This window comes from Colias croceus, chromosome 27, assembly GCF_905220415.1.
Source record: "Colias croceus chromosome 27, ilColCroc2.1".
Taxonomy (NCBI): domain Eukaryota; kingdom Metazoa; phylum Arthropoda; class Insecta; order Lepidoptera; family Pieridae; genus Colias; species Colias croceus.
This window is the reverse complement of record NC_059563.1, coordinates 5,172,767-5,191,803: the sequence shown is the minus strand read 5'-3', so window position 1 is coordinate 5,191,803 and position 19,037 is coordinate 5,172,767. Positions and strand designations below refer to the sequence as shown.

Sequence of the window (19,037 nt, the reverse complement as noted above, 5' to 3'; positions counted from 1 at the left end):
TTACACGTCATGCCCTTTCATTTGATATGTCACTTGAGTATATTTGACAAAATTCATTTTTTATTACCACTTTTATACCTATATATCAAATAAATGGATGAACCGATTTTGATAAAATTTGACTTATTGTTACTTTCATTTGGTCGTTCACTTTCATTTCACTTTTACCCCATATACCTAGATATAATAAATGGATGAACCTATTTTGATACACTTTATCTAAGAACCAGCGTCTGAAAATATGCTGCCTAACAAAAAAACCGCATCAAATTCGGATTACCTGTTAGCGAGCTACGGTAGTACAAACATATATTATCTTAATATATATAAATCTCGTGTCACAATGTTTGTCCTCAATGGACTCCCAAACCACTTAACCGATTATAATAAAATTCGCACACCATGTGCAGTTCGATCCAACTTGAGAGATAGGATAGGTTTTATCCCGGAAATCCCTCGGGAACGGGAACTATGCGGGTTTTTCTTTGAAAACGCGGGCGAAGCCGCGGGCGAAAAGCTAGTACACATATAGTTGTCAAACACTTATCACCCATATTTATGCGTCGGGACTCGGGAGTTAAAAATATAATACGACATAATTTAAAGGACATTTTATGTATAAAATTTACCTAGAAAAAAACATAATTCTAATATTACCCCTTCCCCCCTACTACTTCAGCTTACCCCACTCCCCCCCACCCTTGGGGACTTTCGATATGATCACCTGGACATATAAAGGAATAACTGTAACAGATAACTTATATCGTACACTGTACAGTGTACAATAAATAGAATGCCTTAGCAAATGTTCGCCGTGAATACTTAAATGGTCATAACTTTTTTGTTTACGAACCGATTGACATGAAATAAACACTAAATGTTAAATGAAGATTACTCCAATATATTAGTGAAAACTGCATCTAAATCGGATAAGCCGTTTCTGAGATTAGCGTGCACGAACATACAGACAAACAGAAAAACAGACAAAAATTTTTTTAACTACAGTTTTGGGTTTGGGGTCGATTTAGTAATAACAACTGCTAATTTTTTTTTCCATATTTTCATTGTACAGACACCGCTTTTCTAGAATTTTATTATATGTATTGAATTGATGATGATTATTATAAGATTAAAACGAAAATTTTTTATTAATTAAAATGTATCTACCCTACATTATTTATTTAACACATGAAAAAGCTATGGAACAAAGAAATAATTTTCTTTCTCTTGCCTTCCCTTTTAGGATGTTCAAGCAAACGTATCCAAGCCTATTGTTTCGTTCAAACATCTATCAAACTTCCTCTGCCATATTTCATCATCCGATCCGATCCATATCCGAAACCCCATTTGAGATAAATATAACACGTCTGCAATTAATCAAGCGATACATGATACATAATACATTATCTGTTCGACAATTTTCCGCATATATAAATAACGATCAGCTTTTCAAGTCTGTGTTTTTGTAGAGCAGAAATTATCAACTTAGTATCATCCAACAATGTAAAGAAAATTTTGGCACCATATTGTAATACGAAAGAAGATACTTTATTTAACAATCTATTTTTAGATAATGACGATTTGTAAAAAACTAATTTTGCACAACAAATACGGAATAAAGTCCATAATTTTTTGCAATGCAATCCCCATCGTGAATAGAAAACCAACTCAAAATCAATACAATTAAGGTACACTTTCACCAAATTAAATAAAACAAAAATTTGGCATCGCTACCTCCGCGTCTAGACTTTACTTAATCAGGAACAAAATGGAAGCTTAAAAACCAAAATATAATGAGCATTTTATATCGAAACTCCGCATAAAATAAACTACGAGTATCGTTAACGAGGGCTTTACAGTCTCGCCCGCAGTATCTTTATATTAACTGTCCGTTAAACGTCGTATCTCTATTTAAACTGTTGTCGTTCGTAGTAAGTATATATAATATTTAAACTGCTGCTTAAACGTCTGGTTAACTTTGTAAATAAGTCGAGTACGCTCGAGACCACGCTCGCTCTAGCGTTCAATTTGTTGGCTAATTCAAATAATGCATGTGTGTGTAAAGCTAGTATTACTTATCTATACATATAATAAATCTGTAGAAGGGTCAATTCTGTACATTGAAAATATTGAAAAAATAAATAGCAGGGGGTGTTACTGGATCGATACCAAGCCCATATTTGTGATTAAAAAAAATTTTGTCTGTCTGTCTGTCTGTCTGTTCAGGGATCACGTGAAAACTAACGGTTCGATTTCGATGAAACTTGGTATAATTATACCTTATTATCCTGGGCATAAAATAGGATACTTTTTATCCCGGAAAAATACTTAGAAGAAAAAAATCTTAATTTTTTTTAATTTTTCCGCGCGGACGGAGTCGCGGGCGGAAGCTAGTTGTGAAATAAGCTTTTAATTATCATCTCTTATTTCATGATTTCTTTCTTGATTTCGTCGGCACAAAGAAAAACATAGGATCCTTATGTTCCATCTCTACGTCTATAAGTACCGGACAGACAATGTAATTACCCACTTTATATTAGTAAGGATTGTAAATTTAAACAATGTCTCACTAATTTGACTAAGCCCTTCCAATTTTTTTGTAATGTATAATAGTTATTTACTTGATATGAAAAGACATCCATACAATGACTTCTCTACTCACTATAAATATGTAGCTCTAATGCACTTTTATGCTAACGCCTAAAATAGTCCGCTTTTTACTTCGCAAGCAGTTTGTCTTAGAGCACTACAATATGCTAATCCACCCTAATCTCAGCCTATCAACCCTTGTAATAAAAATATTCAGTCGACTGCTTTAATTTTTTCACTTTATAGCGTCATAAAATCCACGGAAGGGCCGTTGAGATTTAGTCGAACGAATAGTGCGTGTATCACATAATATTGTATAAACAACAATGTTTACATTGTTTTTTCGTATAATTGAATTATTAATATGCTATATTTTAATAATTACAGTGAGATAATGTCAGTAGTTAATGATTAAAGTTTGGTTTATTACGCATCTTGCGTCATGAAATCTATTCATTTAAATTTAGATATCATAGTAACGTAATGGCACCGAATACCGACCACTGATTGATACGGCTAAATGAATCCTTTAAAAGATAAATTAAATACTCTAGAGGTCATAAGAAAAAATGATATTATGAAAGATTACGAACTTATATTTTAAATTATGCACATAATTGTATTTCATAATGGCTTTTTATTACCTAAATTTGGATTTTAAGTGTCACGACTGGAAATTAACTGAAAGCACCATTTTCCGACCGACTGAGTACAAATACACGTGTTTCCGACCACTGAGTAGCTAGATTCCGACCAGTCAAATATTTTCTACTAAAATCAACTTTATGATAATAGAAATACAATGGAAATTCGTAAAAACCCGTTTCGTCTTTTCACTGCATCACGCGTGGACCGATTTCGATAATTCTTTTTTTTTATTATATTACTTGAAGTACGAGGATGGTTCTTATGGAGAGATATTTTAAATATGTACCACGGGCGAAGCCGGGCGGACCGCTAGTTTTAAATAATATTTGAGCATTTATTATAATAACAAAAACTAACTCTATGTTAGACTGTAGTAGTTTAAAATTACATTTACTCAAACTCATAATATGCCATCCACACCAAATAAGAATGTCCCATTGACTACTTTGCCCAATTCTAAAATCCATTTCACCAAAAGTATTATTTCAGCTAATGAGAATACTTCAGCCTCTTTTTTATCACTCATGATGATGACCTGAAATAAACACATGCAATTTCACTCAAGCACAGCGCAAGCAAAAGCAACCCAGTTGGACGGAAACAGGGAAATATATATCGCACCTAGATTCCGACCAAACCTAAATTTGCGTAATAAAGCCTCTAAACCAAAATTGATATTCATTTTTAGTTCATTTCTATTTCATATGTACACTTATAAAGATCTCACAATTTCGTAGTTATGCAATTATGTGTCATAATCATAAACGTAAAATATAGGAGTTTTAAACCAGACCGGTCTTTGTAAATGAATAACGAAAAAATAAAAAAAGAGTGTCAGTTAAAACGTATATTACAAATAATCCATTAAAGTTAGCATTGGTCGCATACAGGTGTAGTATATAAGCATAGCGTTTAGAATAAATAACATAATACGAAACCTCCACAAAACAACATGCATAATAGATAATTACCTTCTTTTACAAAGTGCGAAATTCCGTTTACCGACCGATTCGGTCGGATTTCGGAATGTTGTTATTTTGAAAAGCTCCTCATTCCGTCCATAATTATTTGTCCAAAAAAACCTATAAAAACACGCTATCTTTGCATGTATATTTTAAAATTAATAATTTAAAACACCAATAAAACGTTCAAAGTAAATTAACCACAAACTTCCCAGAGTATTTAGCGTAAAAATCCAAATGTTTATTTTCACCGTTTTATGTTTTTTTCGCATTCAATTCAATACAAACTACACCCTCGCCTAGCTTTTCTTGGATTGACGAAATGTCGGTTAAAATTTGAAACCCAATTTTGGACAGATGACGTACGATAAGTGATTGAATCGAAAGCCTTCAGTTTCACGAGTGTCGCGCGTATTTTAAACGTTTTATCAAATAAAAATCAAAATGGTCGGATAGAGGAGGCTAGTCGGAAACCGGTGCCGTTACGTTAATACTTTTTGGTACGATTTTTCAATCCATGGTTAAAACTTATCCGCCCAATAAAGTATTACACTATAATATTAAAATGTCACCCGTAAACTGTCAAATACGGCCAAACAATACGTAATTTTTGAAATGGTAGTTTAGTACGTTATTCGACTTATAAGTATTAACCAAGGATTGAAAAATCAGCCCTTTGTTACATTAATTTGACCAACAGATTATTATAAATTCAACTTTACATCCGTAACATCAATACTCAAAAAACATTTAACATCACACGTAGCTTTAAACACTAATCACATAGAGCCGTTCCAGGCTTACCCTTTTCTTAGCCATGTCACTTCACACACAAACAAACACCATAACCACAGTGGGAGAGCACAAAAAAACGCGTGCACACCCCCCGACAGCCGAAATGATACTGCGGAACCGAGGGGGTTGAAAACGGCAAAACAAATGTAAAACGTCCCAACTCCGCATCAGCTAGTACACGAAAATACACCCAAATATCAAACGTGTAGAGGTTAGAATCCTATGTTTGTATAAAGGTTAAAAATCCGATTCTTTTGTTCGCTGCTGTATTCAATTATATTACGAATGTAGCCGGAATTGACATGAAAACGTCGAGAATCAAGATAATCTCTCCCGTTGAAGGGTTTACGGAGCAAGCTACAATTTTTAGTCAAATTCAAACATTTTATCATGCCGCTAAACTTCTTCAAATAACATTTGAACATCCATTCTCTATTTTAATGTTACTAACAATCCAAGAACATATTCTATTTCATATATATCAATCTACTAAAAAGTTTGAAATGTCATCAAATCTAACTACTTCTAATAACGTTTTACAACCGTATTCTAAACTAGATAGAAATTCCTATCATAACCTTTCCCGTCGTAAAAATAACGGATAACCTGACTATAATCCCACCGGCAATACACCTATGATCCCTTTCTTACGTAACACTAACACGGTGATATATCGAGAAGCTTTGCTACCAGCTTATAAGCTGAAGCTTTCCTTTCTTAACCTTTGCGTCATCTTAAAACTATCCTAAAGGGCAATCAGAAAATGAGCAGGAAATGCACATTAATTCATTTTATTCACGTATAAGTTATTACTTGGCTTTGTAATTGATATGATTTAAAAACAAGCTGTGCCCCGTGGTTTTGGTTGAAATGGTCTCTATTGGTTCTCTATTGGTTGGGCTACATTCGTAATATAATTGAAATGGTCTCTATTGGTCTTAGCATGATGATATATAGAGCTTCCTGGATATATGGGCTATCTAACACTGAAATAAATTTTCAATGGGACTAGCATACCAGTTCTCGAGATTAACGCGTTCCAGACTCTTCAGTTTTTTTTTTAGTAAATATTGGAAGATTCCACTTTAACTGATAAGGTCAATGCCTTCTGAAATCAAGTCTATTAATAGACTTACTACTAAGTTATTTTGACGAGACACTTTCTACCGAACATTTTATCAAGTAGGCTGTTTGAGACAGCTTCTAAGTAAAGTATATAGTAAATATAATTAACAAAACTCTTCACAGTGACCTATTTACCCGGTTTGCGCATTAACATACCCCTCTAGGGATACTGTTATAACTTATATTACAGTCCCTATAATCCCTACTTAATATTATAAATGCGAAAGTAACTCTGTCTGTCTGTTACGCTTTCCCGCTTAAATATCTCAAACGAATTTTGCTGAAATTTGGCACAGACAATCTTTAGATCCTGAGAAAGAACATAGGCTACCTTTTATTGCGAAATATGTACCACGGGCGAAGCCGGGGCGGACCGCTAGTATAATATAGTATATACATTTTGGAGTGTCCGAATTATTAGTTCTACGAATGCAAGGGAGCCGCATACTAAATACATACATACAAAATCACTAGTACATACATTTGTATAAACTATACGTAGTATAAAATAACGTAGGACTTATGTAGTTGGTATAGGAAGTTCCATTGAATTATGTACGAAAAATTTTAGGGACGCAGCGTAGAACCAAAAGTTTAAAATTAATGATATCTATACAAATCTATGCAATAAATGCAACAACATAATATTATAAAGCTGAAAGTAGAAATCTTTTTTGTTTTTGTTTTAACAAGCTAATCTCGACAACTACTAATTGGAATAGAAAATTGTTTCAGTTTTGGGAAGTCGATCTATCGAGGAACGTTATAGAGTATAAGACTATAAGTATAGACTATAGGATATATATAACATCACACTACGACAAATAGGAGCACATCAGCATATATGAACAATGCGAGTGAAGCCGCAAACCACAGCTAGTACATTATAATCACGAGATATTCTCCATCAACCAAACAGTTATGTTGCAATGTTAAATGTTGGCATTTCTATCGTAGGTACAATTTTAAAACGATTTTACTTTTCACCTTTAGCATTTACGAAAAGTTTATTATGCTGTAATGGGCATGATATCTCACTTATCTTATTCGAATGGATGATCGTATTTATATTTAAATTTAATTACTTAATAGTTAATTTATGAGTGTTTTTTTATATTTTTTATTTAACAAAATTATACATACCTATAAATATTATGCTGACAATATGGATATCGCTATTACTAGTACAAATGAAGTTGCGTAATTTTCTAGGGGTTTCATCTATATCTATAATATATAAAAACTAGCTTTCCGCCCGCGTCTTCGCCCGCGTTTTCAAAGCAAACCCGTTCCCGTAGGATTTCCGGGACAAAACCTATCCTATGTCCTTTCTCGGGTATCAAAATATCTCTATACCAAATTTCATGCAAATTGGTTCAGTAGTTTAGGCGTGATTGAGTAACAGACAGACAGACAGACAGAGTTACTTTCGCATTTATAATATTAGTATGGATGAATCGCAAAATGTGTTGGTAAGCGCATAACTCGAGAACGGCTGAACCGATTTAGACAATTCTTTTTTTATTACATTCCTTAAAGTACGAGGATGGTTCTTAAGTAGAGAAAACGTAAATATGTACCACGGGCGAAGCCGGGGCGGACCGCTAGTAATAGAATATAGAGAGCACTTCATTTCTTATCGTATAAAGAACGTTCAATTACTTTATTCCTTTTCAATGTGTTAACGTTAATCCATTTTAAACTCAAACGACTAGACTTCTTCTGGAAGTGCTTTTTAATCGTCATATTTGTTGTCTCTACAGACACAAATACAGTTCTAGTCTAGTCTCTACAGTTAAAAATACCTATATTTTTAATATTATTTCTACATTAAATGTAAGTAAGTAACCTCTACTCAGACAACTAATTCGGGTCAACAATCGATCACAATAGCCGCTACCATCAATTGTAAATCACTGGCGAGCGAGATAACTGTCAAACTAACTACAAAACAATATAATATATATTATATCCAACTTTTACAATCTGCAACTTAGACAATACTTACGTAACAGAAAAGAAACATAAATCTTTTCCTGCACTTTTATAACAACTTTTTAATTGAAATGCTGCTTTCCGTTTTCACATTCTTTATTAGATTTTTTGCTAATCGATATCTTTTGTATTTTAATTGTACAAAATTAACCTTATATAACGTAACGAAACGAGATAAGACGCAGTGAAATTGAATTCATACAAATCTGCGGAAATCTAATAAAACATAGTACCTATGTGTATTGAAACTCTTATCTAATACATCGCTCAAAACACACGACACTTTAAACTATGTATTACTAGCTTTCCACCCTCCTTCTTCTCCCGCTTTGTCAACCTAATAAATTACATACCAAAACCTTCCTCTTCAATCACTCTATCTATTAAAAAAAAATCCGCATCAATATCCGTTGGGTAGTTTTAAACATTTGAGCATACATAGGGATATATCACACTACTATGTTGTAAAGAAAATCAGTGCTACGTATGTAACATTCAAAGTCGATCACTTTACCACTTTGCGTTTCCATGCCGGCTCCAACCATCGCCTTCTGCCGCCGGCCACACAAAACTGGCATTGGATTACCATAACGGATTACACGCACTTATCCCTCCCTTTATATAATATATTATAATCTGTATAAAATCTCACATCCGCTCTATTACATTTCACACTGCCACTGCTTGTTACAGCGTAACGACTTCAACTGGTAGGGTTTCCTGGGCTTCGCTTACGTCAAGAGTATTCGTGAATAACATAATAATATTACGGCAGTATGTAGCCATAAATATGGGTTAGAGCCGCCCTCGCTTCTCGGCGTTTTCTGCGAAATATCTAAGTTGTTTAGCCGCTTGCTATATGTACATATATGGTATACCGTATATTGGATAAATAAATAAACCAGTTAAGTTTGACACGTCGTGTACGTGACAGCGCGTACGTTACGTAGACCAAACGTAATTTTAGATCTGGGGCCTTAGACAAACGTACGTAACGCCATGGTAGGGTGACCGAATCCTTATGCAAAACATCATACGCTTATGTCAATTTCTATCGATAGCGTATTCTATTCCTTGGCGTTTTGCCGTTTGGCTAAGGCCCATGTTCATTCAATGTTTATCTTTATCAAGGGTGTATGATGTATTTCGTTAAGGTCCTCACAATGAAAATTTGAGAGGCCATCGAAATCCATCATATAGTTTGGGTATACCTAATTCTTCTGAATAGAAAATTAATTTCTTACATTATATTGATAGATACAAACTATGATATATAAAAGAGCTAGATACGTTACCCGCTCTCTATTTTGGCAAGAAAAAACTCAGGTAAGTGCCCGAGTTTCACTAGTAGACTTCAGTAGTCACGCACCATTCAGCGTCGTGGCTGGACGTTCTTTTTGTATTTTAATCGGCAGTTGTTATTACGAAGTACATGAGTGAGACATGTATTATGTCTCGTGCGTGAGAGTGAAAGAGAGAACAACTGTATTGGTGATAATGCGTTAGTAAGTAGGTATGTATTAATTACGCTGTTTTTTAGTGCAATGATGTTGGCGTATGCCGCGTCTACTAGTATAATAGGTCATTGGATACAAACACGCTTCGTATTCATAATTGTCCCTTAAAAACAAACCAAACTTTCGTATTCGACATCAATTAGCCATAATATAGACTAGATACTAATCAAACCACCATGTCTATGTAAAATTACACACCCAACTTCACCAGACCAAACTACCTACTTGCCTTCAAAACCAAACTACCTACATCGTGTCCACTACAAATTATTATAATACGCATTCTTGTCAAACACCACTCGTCGTGTGGACCGGTTATAATGAGCCGGGTGTGACGGTGACGTCATCAAGGTCGCAGCAAATGGCCGGCCACCACGCGCCCGTATATGGGGATTGTGGATTTTAAACATGGACATCTTGTGCGTATTTATTATATCTATGTTACATCTTGTTACTTAACATTATGAAGGGAAGAGATTTATTTATGATTTATACAAATTTTACACATTCCTGAAACATATAGCATATTTTTAAAGCTACATTTTTACCCCGTAACGTAGGTGATATTTCAAAAGTTTTCTTATTATTATATAGTATGAAATATTGTTATTATTTTATCTTTATATTTGGCCTTATCGTTACTAAGTATAAAGTGGATCGACCGCATCCACTTATTCCAAGAGGGTTCGCCGAATATTATTGACAAACAAACGGACAATCATCACTTTAAGAATAACTATACTACTACTGAGATCTTCTAATAATAACCTTTCGAGTTTCGGACATTTATAAGAGGAACAATTTTTTAAGGCTTCAAATTATTCTTACCCTAAATTATTTAAAACAGATGCTATTCCAATTTTAGTCACATTTATCTCCTAATCTTTCGCATATCAAATACTTGATACATTTGAAAACAGATTTATTATCTTTCCACTTATCACAATTATAAAGTTTCTCAAAATAAACACAGCCATTACCTGTTAACAAGCGTGCATACGTGTTCCATCTTACCACAGTTAAAAAATAAAACTTATGCAAATAACCACAGCTTCTTACCTGCAAAGGAAAATAAATACTCAATTAATATGCATATCGAGTGAAATAAAAACCACAAGGAGATCAAAGTCAATCAATACCTACTTATGAATAAAGTTTTAAAACTGTGTTTGTGTGTGTTTTGATAAATAATAATCGCTTTTTATCTAAATTTTAAATCTACCTTTAATGCTTATCTAAATCTCGAATAAATCTATGTGCATTGATTTCTCTTGCATGATGCATCAAATTATTAAAAGCTAGGTATATTAGGATTTAGGTATGTGTTTTCTCTATTACTTAAATCTCTCAAAATAATGTAAGTTTTATAATTGAGAATTAATATTGAAAATCAGATAAGTACAGGTCGCGTCAAGTAAAAAGAACGCTGACGGATGGCTGCGCATTGGCGATTTATCGGTCTATTTGGTGTTATGAGGTGGTTATAAGAATAACAAATAGGTAATTGCGAAGCCACGATTCGCGAGCCTAGTTCAAAAATAAAATAATCGGCAAATAGCTTTCGTGCAAAACTCGATCCATGCGCAAACACACCCCATCACTTTCATCCAGCGTTCTTTTTACGTGACGCGTACTATAGTAGTCTTTCCCCATAGATATGAAAGAGAAACAAATTTTCTATCTTTATTATCTTAGTGTAGATATAATTCTTTTGAAATAAAAATACAAAATTCACACACTCTAGCGCACTGCACTTAATTTTATCTCCCGCCGGGAACCGAACCCGCGTCCATTAGGTCGCGTTCACACTCAATCAATTACATTCACTACGGACCAGCCGTTCGGTGTGTCTCTTTGATGTGTGAGTGTCTATTAATCATTATTTAGGGTTCTGTACGAAAATAAATATCGAAAAATGTTCTGTATAGTTCTTAAATAAATGTGTATGAATTCTACAAATTCGCCTAATTTAATCATCGAAAATTGTAAAAATCTACAAGTTATTAATTATTATTATTAATATTATAAAAATAAAATACGAAATTGCTAAATGTATGTGTGTACATGTATTTCACGCAACCGATTGTCTTACTTGCATTATATTTTAAACATGTTTATTAATTATTTGTAAGCAGTAAATGACAATGGAAAAGTTACCTACAAATTATTTCTAAAGCGATTTTTATAAAGTGAACATCCCTATTTAATTAAAATAACCATAAAAAAATCCTATTTCTAATTGTTATCTAACCAATAAATATTCAAAATGTTTGTCAATCAAGCGCTACACCGAGACGCGTAGATTTTATTCATAACTAAACAAAACACTTCATAATCTTATATTATTCTAATATGTACCATATATTCTGTACGGATCGTCACACTTGACCCCTAGCTGTTTGTCTTTCGTCACCGATAACTCATCATACAGTGACGCAACCACACATGGCTCTGCCTACAATAACGCTAAATAAAACGGAATCATATAATATTTAACGTAAAATTACGAAACACGACACCGTACCGCACCTATAGGCTGCTATAAGGGACATCATAAAACTGTTGAGTATTGTACTGTGTGAGATAACTGTATTTTTTATGATGGGATCTTTACCTGGTTCACAGTCACTATTAATATCGAAATATATAAATACGTATGTTAAACTAACTTCACTGACGTAATAATAATGACTATGACGTATTAGTAATTTACTTGTGACGAAGAAACTTTAATGATCTACTAATGGCAGTAAATAACTATTATGTACAACTTATATTAAGAATACTATCTTTATATATTAAAAATTAGTATACAACATGATTGGCACATAATATCCTATTCACTACCTACCAATAAACACAACATGTTGACAAAAATTAATACAGATAAAGTTCATCAAACAATATTCCGCACTTCCTACTCGAACACAAATCGACATTCACAATATTACCTGCGTGGTAGAACGCGTGGAGACTGGCGACGTGGGCGTCTTACTGGCCGCAGGCTCCGCCCTCGCTTCGGCCAACACTCTGTGCTCATGTTTAGTGCCCACCACGGAGCGCTTAACTTGCTCCATCCTCGCTTGAATCGCTTTCCTCGACATCACTTTAGTCTTCTCGTCTTTCGTGCCCCCATCAGCCAGTTTACGCATCAATCGAGCGGTAGCAGCCACTGAATGCTGTTGCGTATCGGAATTCGTTCGAGCTAATCTCGTACCAGGTCTGGGCGCGGGTGCAGTCGCACCTGTACTGCTACGCGTCGTTTCATTCCTATTGAACTGTACCACATCGTGTTCTGTATCAGAATCTGCTGGTAAATATCCTCCGCCACCGACGGAAGACACTCCAGTGCGTAGAAGATTCTCGTGTTCGGCGTAACGTACTCTTTCGTCCACTTCTACGTTTCCATTCTGTGCTCTTTCCAGCCCGCGTTCCATTTCACCGATTTGCCGCTCGAGTTTTCTGAGCACATCGTCTGACGGTGGAGTGGGGCCGGTTTCATCGGATTCTGGTTGAAAAGATTTGAGGTGTATGGGATGTGCTCTGTTGAGTTCCAAACGCTTGGGAGCAATTCCCGTAGTTGTTACTTCGTACTGAGCGCGTTGTGGTTGTGGCGTCCTTTCCAACATGGCTAAAGACACAGGAGAGGGTGGGGGAGCTCCATTAACCGTGGCCTGGCCTTCAGGGGCCGGCGACACCCGGGGAGCTCGGAAGCTCTTCCTCATAAAGTCCTCTCGAGTCAACTTCCGCTCCATGTTCGTCAGTGTACCATTATAATTATCACTTTAGTTCAATATATGAAACTTTCATCACTGTTCATAATATGTACACCTATAAAAAGAACGGTTTATGTAATAACACAAGGTCGGTGATATGAATATACGATTGGCTATCAGAAACGTGACCGGCTTGTATTAATCGATAGACATCCTAGCGATCGATACGAAACACAACTCATTTAGAATACACCACAATGGGTAACAGCGGCATCAGAAAACTACAGGCCAGCGCTGACGTCATACAAGACTAATACATCAAAAATTCTGTTGACGCACGAGTTCCTACTGCTTCGATACCATTGTATATGCGATATCTAATCAATAGTTTATTAAAAATTCAGCGACAATGGCTGCAGATGTAGCTAACGAGCAATTGTAGTGACTGTAATAAAATTTGTCATTAATAATTGGACAATACTATTATTACGGAATATTTTGTATTAGCAACAATATAATCAAATCAGTAAGAGGGCAAAAAATATACCAAAGAGTAAACTAACGATTGGACCGTAACGAGAAGTAATTCGATAAGAATCGAGTCTCGGGAATCAAATGTTAGGAAAAAAATAAACAAAAGTTATCCGAATCATTACAAGAAACAGCCGTAAGCTAAACTAATACAACATTTCTTTATACACTTCTAGAATTATATTCCTGGGTAATCGAATTGGTTAACTTGAAAAACTAACTATAGCAACTATTTTGAAAATTTATCTACGTATACACAATTCATCATTTCACAACACGACAACTTCCTTGACGAATGTGAAAAGAATATTCGAAAATAATGTCTGACTAATAGCCGCCGCGACCTTGGCATTAGAATCGTTCGAAACTGTAAACATCAATAGTACATTAGAAGAATTGGAAATTATGAAGAAGCGAAATCGAAATGTGAACGGATCAAGCATAGACATTCCTGGAGCGCAGGGCGGGAGTGAGACACCAGCGTCCGGACATCTGGAAAGAGAGAGACAGGGTATAGTTAGTAAAGGGGATCCGGCCAATCACCGTGTACCCACAGTAGCTGCACACAAAGCCGTAGAACCTGTAACGGACGAGTACCAACACCACGACACTTGAGCCAATAGGACGGACGCACAAACAATAAGCGACACAAAACAATGTCCCAATACACTTGAGACGTTTGAGTATGTAAATTTTATAAATTGTTTTTAGTTGTAGATATCGTGTACTTGAATATTAATTAAAATGTATCTAAGCACGAGTGTAATATGCGTAGAAATACTAATTATATAGTGTGGAGTCACTTGTCGACGAGATAGATAATGTATTCAATATTTATTTAAAGTTTAATTCAGTATAAAGTTATTAAGTACATAATATAAGAAAAGATTCCAATCAAAACATTTTACCTCATATTCATTACCGCAATAACGTAAAAACAACCTAACTATTGACCAGTTGAGTAAATTAAAATGCCTAAAATACATCCAAATAGTCCAATCAATTTAACAATAACGCTCTCGTAATCAGAAACTCATAAGCTTATCAATTCCCTAAAATAGATAGTGAAGATACCACGTGATATAAATAATCTAAATACATATTATAGATAATATGATTTGTAATCGATGTTATAGTATGAAATTTAACGAACAGAGTAAGTAATGTACCTAGTAATGAACGACTGCCTACTAGTAGCATAATGGTGATCATTTTTACGATCGGTTAGTTAAAGCAATATTATTTGTATAATCAGACCTTTCTTATTAAGCCTTTTCTTTTTTAGATATTATCCTATAGGTACCTGATTTCTATCTTACAAACACCACTAATCATGTGGCTATTGCTTTAAAGATTATTAAACTTTTAAACCATGGAACTTGATGCAAATGTCCCAAAGATGTTGAACCCTGCTAACCAAAATAAAAAAAATCTACCTTCTCCCAACGCAAAAAAGACAGCAGATGACTGATACAGGTAACATGGTAAATATTAAGGTGTGAGACCTTGAAACGACAGGTGGTAAACAAGTGGTGTGAGTCACGAATGGATTTGTGAAAATTTGAATAACGTAACATTTAGATGATGTCGTGAGCAGATAAGTAATAAGTGGAATGATTTTGTGAAAATAAATGTATCAGTGATAAGGTTTTACTGATAGGAATTTGTATAGCATCTTGATCAGGTATTTTAAAAAGTTATTTTAGGTGACATCATTAAACCAACTATAAGGTGGTCCTAATGCTTAGAACAAAAACTTAAATACGAAAGCGATTAATATTACAACTGTGCATTCCATACACAGCACAACTTTCGGTAACAAAGAATTTGAAATATCAGACATCGTTGATAGAATAAACGCTGGAGGCACCCTTATACTCAAATTGGGGAGGCTCCGCAGCAACGCACGAAAAATCTTCAAACAGACAGTTTTCCACAGACGATAATAAAAACAAACACCGCTCACAGCATCTAAATATAACCCTCGTCACGTGGTACATTATTTTTGGAGCCGTTCGCGATAATTAACGTCTATTTTTATATTTTTTATAGTTCAACCGTTTAATCCGAGTTCGCGTGACTTAGCGCTGCGCGGAAATCGTCAAATAATATTCAGAGATTTCTAATTTCGTAAGGTCAGTGGGGCATTCGCTGTTTTATTTACTTGTTTTATTTACCAATGCCAAGGTAATGGCGACGTTTTTACGTTTCTATGTAAATGAAATGTCGTCAGAGTTATTGATCTTAACGTACTTTACGAATATTTCATGGTTTCTTTGAGCAAACGTACATACCTAAACGTCTTTTACTTCGTTTATTTTAGAATTTGTAGTACATAGTTATGTAACTTCCTGTTCTTATACAGTACACTTAGGTACTGTTTTTACTTACGAATGAATCTCATGATGAACATCATTTCTTATCAGTTACATTTAATCAAACTTCTCTTCATGTAAGAGTGAATCTACCAAAGTAAATGAAGGTTTACAAAACATCCTATAGAATCTAGGCATACAAAATCTAGTCGGTATAATTCATAGCAATAAAATATGCTATCCGAATGAAATGAGGCAACTAAATAAATTTTAGCAAAGCAACACAATAAAACCGGCACTAAAACAACTTTGATAACCTCTCGCTCGCGTCTCATATTCCACTTAAAGTAGCCAATGGTAATTCAAGCCTTCCGTGCTGTAGAAAATCGTGCAAATTTATACGTACGCAATTATACACCTTATTGCAATAGTATAAAACTCATTTTCTATTATAATATAACAGACCGCAGGTATCCGCCGTGGCAGCGGTGTCTGCTTGCATAAAATCGTAAAGAGAAAAAATCCATTTTGAGCACGGTTCATACTTTATCTATTCAAACGAATTGCGACCTAATTCCCAGTAGTTAAAGTTGAAATTTCTCTTGCGATTTACGTGTATAGTTTTGATGACATTCAGAATTAGCACGGAGGTGAGTATGTACATAATGATGTTCAGAATTATTGCATTAAATATTGACACAAATGTAGCAAAAGCGTTAGCGTTACCGTTAAGCAGATTTTAACAGTTGAAAATTGTAGTTGAATTTATAACTCTCGCGGCAAGGTAAACCACTTTCAAATTCAAACTAACGGAACAAAACGTTTTGCAAGTGGTCTATTTTAGTAATTATTTTTGATACTGTTAATGTTTCGACATATTTTTACAACACATTATGATCATAAAATTTATGGAAAAAAAAACTTTTAGCGCGCAAAAGCAACTCTTGTCTCCGCAACTATTTTGTCTCTCCCCATAGAGTTTTCAACTCCCCATAGAGTTGTTGGGAGAGACAAAATATTTGCGGAGACAAAAGTTGCTCTTGCGCGCTAGCTCTTAAATTAACAGAATATTTAAAGTGAAAAAAGGTCAAATAATAAACATGTCACTGAATTCCCTTTTGGGAAAGTTGTTAAATACTAGGGGGCCATCCATAAAGTACGTCACACTAATTTCATGAGTTTTTGAGTCCCCCCCGTCCTTGTCACAGGTGGTCACATTTCTGAGACCCCCCCCTCCCTAGTGTGACGTCACATGTTTTGCAATTTAACATCGAAAAATTATTAAATTAAAACAGCAGTTTCGAAATTAGTCTTATTTCTATTTAAATTAAGTACTTTTTTAGGATATCAAATATTTGAAACAATAACAAAAAATAAACTAATGAATAAATATAAATTGTCAACCAAACAACTTAAACCGTATTGCCCTTAAGATAGAGTTGGACTTATTTTATAGTTTAATTTATATTTCTTTTGTCACGAAACATAGGACCCCTCCCTCCCCTTGTCACACCATGTCACACTTTGTCGACCCCCTCCCCCGCCTTTACATGTGACGTACTTTATGGATGGCCCCTAGCATAGCAGCAATAAACACGAAAGTTACAACAACGTTAACAAATCAAAAGTATAATGTAGTGAGACATGTAACAACAACATGTTATGGAAATAGGCACGTTAATAACTTAACAATTCTCTAATTAGTGACTAATTGTTGTTATAAACGTAAACGAACAATATTAATAACTATGAAATTAATATAATATCAATAATATAATCCTTACATCGGACTAATAGCTGATACTACAAAAATTACGTTTCCAAATAATTTTTTTAGAGCACGATTCAAAAAAGGGAATTTCAAAGAAATTTCTACATAATCACCCATTGTTCAGAAATATTAAAAAAGGGAATTTCAAAGAAAATACATAATATTGTATTTATCAAAAAAATCACTCCAAAAGCCATCATAAGTGAACCATCACCACGCTAAGCGTGGGCGGTATCACAGCACTTACTACTAGGCTATAACAAAAGCGAATAGACGAACCATTTAAGATTAACAGATTACACGTATAATCTGTCGCCCACACAAATTAGCGAACGCTATAAATGGAGCATTCAAATTGGCCGTTTAATTTGATACATATTTAAAAGTGACTTCGAACGGGATATATATTCATTACTAGCTAAGAATATGTATTATATTATAAATTATAATGCTTCTACAGAGCAAGATCGAAACAAGAATTAGTTGCCCTACCTATAATTTAAAACGAAATATCGTAGGAAGTTATCAATGCGAACAAGTTAGTTATCTTTGGCAAGATTCAAAGATACCAAAATCGTCGCCTTATTCCATGACGTGACGGTTGCCCTGCCATGCCATGCCAAAGAAGTTTCACTTCAAAAATCATATTTAACACTAAAACGCTCCATGGACCAGCAGCAACGTAGTAGGTAGGTACGTTTTTTAAAAGCTTCACAAAACCAGTTTAAACGCTCTCATACTTTTTGCAGCAAAAAGCCGCGTCTCTCGTTACCGGGGCCGAGTCGTTTTGTACAGACTTTAAAAGCTCAATCGGTGGGAACAAATTCGCGATTATTTTGGCCACATTAAATATGTTTAATGGTTTAAAAATTTTGTCATTTCTCCTTTGCGTTTTGGATTAAATTGCTTTGCGACATATTTACGATATTCTTCCATTTTCGTTTTGTTTTGGTCTGACTTTTTTTTTTAAATATACAGTGAGCGTAATCCCTTCTTTATAAAGGTAAATATAACTTTATCGATAAGCAAATAAAAAACAATATTCTTTCTCTACCATAAAATTTCCAACCAAA

At 34.5% G+C, this 19,037-nt stretch overlaps 1 protein-coding gene across 19 annotated transcripts in view; it reads right to left on the bottom strand.

Moving 5' to 3' along the window:
- LOC123703764 (serine/threonine-protein kinase MARK2-like) overlaps positions 1 to 19,037 on the bottom strand; it is a 194,426-nt gene that overhangs the window by 75,911 nt on the left and 99,478 nt on the right. For 16 of the 19 annotated variants that reach the window (XM_045651890.1, XM_045651899.1, XM_045651900.1 and 13 more), the window contains exon 2: positions 12,583 to 13,462. The exons of the other annotated variants lie outside the window; for them this stretch is intronic. In XM_045651890.1, the coding sequence (XP_045507846.1) occupies positions 12,583 to 13,386 (804 nt within the window). In that variant the 5' untranslated portion in view covers positions 13,387 to 13,462. The remainder of the gene's footprint in view (positions 1 to 12,582; positions 13,463 to 19,037) is intronic. 19 annotated transcript variants of the gene reach the window in all.